Source organism: Corylus avellana, chromosome 1 (assembly GCF_965113065.1).
Source record: "Corylus avellana chromosome 1, dhCorAvel1.hap1.2, whole genome shotgun sequence".
NCBI lineage: Eukaryota > Viridiplantae > Streptophyta > Magnoliopsida > Fagales > Betulaceae > Corylus > Corylus avellana.
Window position 1 is genome coordinate 24,404,821 of NC_142490.1, and position 6,697 is coordinate 24,411,517.

General features: G+C 36.3%; 1 protein-coding gene across 1 annotated transcript in view; it reads right to left on the reverse strand.

Annotated features, from left to right (window-relative positions):
* Positions 1 to 1,652: 1,652 nt before the first annotated feature.
* The window catches only part of LOC132168745 (SIT4 phosphatase-associated family protein), a gene marked incomplete in the record, with an annotated part of 17,045 nt that continues 12,000 nt past the window's right edge, over positions 1,653 to 6,697 (reverse strand). Inside the window, 4 exon segments of the mRNA XM_088516731.1 lie at positions 1,653 to 2,801; positions 3,952 to 4,022; positions 5,099 to 5,128; positions 6,531 to 6,672. Of these exon segments, the coding sequence (XP_088372857.1) occupies positions 2,180 to 2,801; positions 3,952 to 4,022; positions 5,099 to 5,128; positions 6,531 to 6,672 (865 nt within the window).

Consider the following 6,697-nt stretch of genomic DNA (forward strand, 5'->3'; position numbering starts at 1 on the left):
CAAACTATAGGAACCAATTTTACAGTTTTTTACCTTTTTCGTTGACGTTATAATTTAGTTGAGTAGTGATAGAACTTATGCCTGGCGTGCATCAACAGTGATGCACGCCAGGCAAAAAAAAAAAAAATATTATTATTTTATTATTTTAATTTTTTTTTTTAAAAAAAAAAAAAAGAAGAAAATTTTTTTGCCTGGCGTGCATCACTGTTGATGCACGCCAAGCGTAAGTTCTATCAGTACTCAATTTAGTTTCACCTTGCATAAGCCACCGAGTCATGATACAAGTTACGCCGGCGTGCTTCAACAGTGAAGCACGCCAGGCTAAAAAATTTTTTTTTTTTTTTTTTTCAAAAAAATTAAAATAATAAAATAATAATAAAAAAAAAAATCACGTCCGGCGTGCTTCACTGTTGAAGCACGCCGGGCGTGTTCAATATCTTTACCCTAAGCCACCACATCTGCCATATGTATTGCATCAACCCCACTGACACCAAAAGAGTCTTGAACAACTCCTTCAATGGCAGCGACACCTACTTAGGGCACAGAAAAATCCATGTTATATTTGTTAAAGTTTTCAAAACTATTTTTTTTTTTTTTCTAAAAAAAAAAAAAAACTTAAAATATTTAATAAATGATTCATATTTTGAAATACAAAAAATAGTTTGTAAAACACAAAACACATTTCAAAAGATAAAACACAAATAATTTAAAAGAGTACAAGTGAAGTGATTCTACTGTCACCAACCACTTCAACTAAATAGGAGTGCTTAGGAAAAAAATAAATAGAAATAATCATTCATCTCTATCTTTGTTAGAGATGATCGTGCGGCCACTCCAACTAGATAGGAATGGTCATACAACAACTCTACCCCAGTTAGAGATGGCCGTTCAACCACCTCAACCAAATAGGAGGGGTTGTTGTGCAATTACCTCTAATTAAGATAGAAGTGACCGTGCAACCACCTCAACCAAATAAGAGGTTGTCGTGTAGCTACATCTAATCAAAATAGAGATGGTCGTGCAAAGAGATATAAGTTGATATATTATCATATTTAGAGTTTTTTTTTTTTTTTTTTCTTTTTCAGAGAGTATGTTAAAGAGTTTTCTAGAAAGAGCTCCCCCTTTTACCGCTTCGTGAAGGCCTAACTACTCGATAGAATTCTTCCTCCCCCCTTTTTATTCTTCCCCCACTCCTTGCGGAAGAGGGTAGAGCATTTCCTCTCTCCTACCCGAACCTCCTACCCTCACATCTTTTTTTCTTCTTGTATTTTTATATCTCTCTTTTTCCTTGCTTTGAAGGTCAAGTATGTAATCCACCCACCACCCAACCACATGCCCCTCCCCCACCCACTCAACCCCTATCCCTCTCATTCTTCGACTACTCTCTCTGCCTCTTCATAGCAAGTGTTCCCTCCTTTGACTATGAAGATAGCAAGATCTAATTACTCTCCTAACTGTAGATAACACAAGGATAAGACGGGATTAACAAAAATATAGAAAGCATAAATGGGGGGAAATTAAATTAAAAAAGAAGAAAAAAAGAGTTAATGGAGAAATATTGTCATTACCAGGGACCTCACTACGTGAACCATGCCCGCAGGCTACAGAGGTGGATGCTCATACGCAAAAACATCATCATATTACAACTTCCAAGAAACTAAACTGTAGAATATTATTATGAAGCTCTTGTCTGGCTAAAGATAACGAAGACATTAACGTGAATTCATTTCCAATAATATAAAGCTTGATATTCTTGGAGGAAAGGACAATGGTACAATATATGCAGATTCTTGTGACTTGTGCTAAAAATCCATGCAACACGTGACATTTAGTTTCTGTATCACGTAAGCAAAAGGTAAATAATTTACTAAACAACTCCCCTGCTAGAAAAGTTTCCAAAATCAAAACCTGCCTTTTTCCATTTTTCTCAATGTTGAGAGAGAGAGAGAGAGAGAGACGGGAGAGAAAGAGAGAGAACGAGAGAGAGAGAGAGAGAGCAATTTTTCATGCGTGGGGGTCAAGAATCGTCAGCCTATTTAACAACACGTCCCCATTCATGATGTGTACAGATGGCTCTAAAGTTACAGAAACCTACCCAATCTCTAGAATTCACCTTCCCACCTGATCAATGTTGCAACATATGCGTTAGCCCAATCAAACAGGTTCTTCATAATTTACATTAGTTCCCTGTTTCATTAACTCCTTTTTTGTCATCTTCCGCCTCAGGAGCACCTTTGGTTCCTTCAGCAATCACCACATCATCATCAGAAGTGGTCGGGCCTATATTTTCATTCCCATCGCCTGATTCGGGCTGCTTGGAAGGCTCGGAACTCGGATTCTTATCTGTTGACGCCAGCACTTGTCCAGAAGCGGTTTCATCATTCTTTTCCAATTCCTCAGTGGATGATGAAGGTTCAGCTGCATCTGGCTTGCTAACTTCATCTAATCCAACTTGAATCTCACCATTGGGTAGAACATCAGATGGGTCACCAGAATCTGAAGTCTCCCTCCATTCAACCCATTCGGGTGGTTTATCGGTTTCAGTCTGTCCTGTTTCTCTTGAGTTGTTAGACAAGAGATCTGTAGTGTCTTCTGACTTTTCTCCAGCCTCTGGTGAAGATGTTGCCGTGTCAATCAACTCATCATCTTCACCAACAATAACATTATCATCACCACCACCATTAACAACATCGCCTCCCTCAGTATTAGGGGATGGAGAAGCCAGTGAGCCAGTTGAGCGTTCATTGGCAACTCTGTCATCCTCAAAAGCAAACCAGTTGGAGTTTGTAAAAAGTGAGCCGCTGTACACACCAAGGCAAAATGCAGCAACAACTAGTCAAGCAACTGGGAGTGTATACGGACAGAATCTGAACAAATAGTTTATAAACAGAATATGCAACATGGTAGCACGGCAAAAAACACCAATCTTTTTTCTGGTAAACCAAAGAAAGCAACATAGTAAAAACACTATTTAACACCTACCAAAGTATTTAGAAGTTTATCCCTGCCCTGTATTACAGGGCCGCCCAAGAGAACTAAGCCAAAAAGCATCACTAAGAGCTTTATGAGCATTAACCTACTGCATTATTCAACGAGCACGTGAGCAGAAAATCGTAATAGCCAGCAAGCAGGCATATTTTCTTCCAGAAAATTCAAAAACTAGCTCCCCTAGCCAATTATAATATAAGCCGAAATTCATGCTGCACTTCTCCCATTCTAATTAGCAGGTGCACATTGGTTGTTCCAAACAGCTAATTGCTCTTTACATATAGACTTGGGCTGGTGAAGACCTCATAAAATTCAACAAAAGCCCATAAAAGGTAAGTTCTAGCCTACATCAGTGTTTTCAAAAGCGCTCCTAGGCATCCTTAAAATGTAGAGCAAACCAGAGGGAAAGCACCTTTTTAATACTAAAAGTAAAACGCATTCTCTATTAAGCACGCACTTTTTCCTCAAGTTCCAGGCACAAAATGCGGTACCTTTTCATTCTTTACACAGAAAGATAAATTTAATCAAAAATAATGGTTGGATCAGCAACCAACTAGAACTGACTATTGTTCTGTACTACTGACTTCATTGTTATTGCCTATTAAACTACACAGAAGTCTATTTTCCAACTCCCTACCCCTTCACATAAAAACAAAGGCCATGTTGGCTAACTTATTCTCAAGTGTTTTCTGTTTCAGTTTGAAAAATACACTTTTCTCACATACAAACAAGCAACTCAAAACACAACACTTTTTATTAAACTTTCCGCACCTTCTTGTAAGAATATTCTGACAAAACATATGTTGAACTTTTGCAGGAGTAGGAGTTAACTTATTATTTAAAAATAAATTAATTAATTAAGAAATGAAAAAAAAAAAAAAAAAAAAAATAGAGTGGAATTGATTGAGTTCTACTAAAGGATTGACAGGAAAAAAAGGCCAAAGAAGACCTCCTTGTGCCTACCTTTCCTGGTCATCTCCCAGTCGCAGAGAAGATAAGACAACTTCAGCAGATTCATCATCAAAGTAGACATCCTGACAAGTATCCATGAAAGAAACTTCTCCATTATTCATAAAGCTTCTGTTTAATACTAAAACAGCCTGCTATCAGAAAATGACAACAGTTGCTATATATGACATGTGCATGTATTTGTGTAAGTGAGACATGATCAAAACCATGCAAGCCATGCATCAAGCTCTTATGTTTTTTTTTTCCTTCTAATATATCAATCATTATTGTAGATCACTTTGGAAAAGAAAATGAATAAAAGATAGCAATCACTATTTTATTTTGATGACTCCGTACTGGAGAGAATCACCACTTAGAGGGATGAATTACCAATAATGATTTCCAAATTGAACTGCAATGCAAGCAATCTAACAAAAGTGAAAGAGAATGGCCTCTTTTGGCAGTGTTTAGCAATTCATAATTACTAACAAGATTAATCTTCCTATATCAACTTTTAGGCTAAAATTCTTTTATTCATGTACTTTTCTGGCTACATCAAACTTCATGGCTGAAAACTCAAGTAGCGGGAGATACTCATTGGCCACCAAAAGATGATCCCTTGTTTAGACCTAAGATCATTTCCAAAGTAGATGCTAGGCTAGTGGAAAAAAAAATAGTACGCAACAGAAAAATCCACCATGAACAACCAACACATTAAACATAGTTACTAAAAAGATTTCTTCCTATATCAACTTTTTCTTTATAAAAGTAATTTTTTACCCAAGGAGAGGGGTAAGGAGAGATTCAAACTAGTAACATCAAGAGTGGTCTTCAGCCTCAGCCTCATCAAAGTTAAGTTTAGGCAAAATGCTTTCTTAATGTACTTTTCTGCCTAAATCAAGCTCCATGGCTGAAAACCCAAGTTGCGGGAGATACTCATAGGCCAACTTCATACCTAAGATAATTTCCAAAGTAGGGACTAGGCTAATGAAAAAACATAGTATTCAACAGAAAACCAGCATGAATAACCACCATGACTTTATATTCAATGGGATACACATGGATTGCTATATGGATTCAGAAAGTTAACCCCTGCTAATTGTATTCCGAAGATCAACCTCCCACTCATACCAATACAATAAGTTCATAATGTATCCCATACCTCATCATCTCGTTCAAGTGAGCCATGAGCCTGAAAAGTATTAACACGAAGTTATATAAGTAAATGAACATTTATCTAACAAATGAATAGTAATTGGACTCAGAAGTAATCACAGTAGACATGGTTATAGTAGTATCAATAACAGGACTGAGTTAAAAAAACTAAATTAAGATAAATGTAAAGTAGCACTTAGTTGGGCAACTGGCCTTTCTATGATTATATGAGAATAGAAGTAAACAAAACAGCATAATCAAAAGCAAGTGATTTAATTGTTGAATATAGTTAAATTGAATGACACTCCAACGAGATCAATTTTTAATTGTTTGCATTTATAGTAGTAAGATAGAATCAAGAAGAAAGTATCACAAGGGTGTGCAACTTATCAAACCAAAAAAAAAAAAAAACAAAAATAGTAAAATGACAAAAGATCATGATGGGTCCATCACATCCATGTTTAGACATATTCTCTGAGATTACCAACTTAATGCTGACTAAAGCAGGTGGCAGTAGTTTTCTTAGGTGAGGCAACAAGTTCAAAAGATTGCAAGCGCAATACTCAATGAATTGCCACATCAGAAAAATAACAGTTGACACCATCATTGTAATCAATAAATATTGTAGAGCAACTATGAACAAAGATTAATGTACCCATCCCATAATAGAAGAGGCTCATTTAAGCCCAGTCATCAGGGTAAAATCCATTTAAGTAAAGAAAAAGACTGCAAGCCAGGGTTTCAGGTTCTCCAAGATTATCAAGTTCATTATATAGTCTTGGGAACCTAAAGTGACTTTTCCTATATGTATAAGGAGAAGACAAGAAACAGCTCAAATAGAAAAATGTTCATATCAATGATTCCCAACTGGAGCATCACAATGAACAAATGAATTAAAGAAAAGATCTATCTTGATTCTGTATTTATTTATTACAGTTGCTTGGGAGCATTTTGGGGTTAAATTTTTACTAACATGATTAAAATACGAGTCTTGCAGTCCTTTGTATCTGGCAAATAAAAAAATAAAAAAGCTGAGTAAGAAAAGATGATTTTGCAGAATCATTCAGCGCCTTACTATCCAAGAAAACAAAGTAAGTTCTTCAAACTTTATAATTCATCAAAAAAACAATTTCTTTCCTGGGGCAAAGGTTTAAAGCTAATGAGGTGGGCCTTGAGGTATGCTCGTATTATTAGACTAATGCCTCATGCCTCATGCCTCATGCATCCTATCTTGAAAACTTGATCTAGTCCTTGCCAGTATGGTAACATGACTTTGGTCTGCCAGTAAGGTAACTGACACCCTTCCCCCCTTTCTTTAAGTACAATTACCATAAAAACTTCATGATCTCCCTTTCATACATCCACTTAAAATATTTGTCTCTTATTCACAAAGATTACTAAGAACTCAATTGATGCTATGTGAAAGTTTTAAAAGGCACCTCATCAATATCATCATTACTGTAAATGCCATATCGAAAAGCCTGGCTTAAGTTATTTGCTAGGGCTGCCACATCATAGTCTCTGTCTTGATAATCGTCATCATCACTATCCCTAGTCCGATCATGCAGTGCTGTTGGCCGCCTGTAAAAAATAATTAAAGTCATTT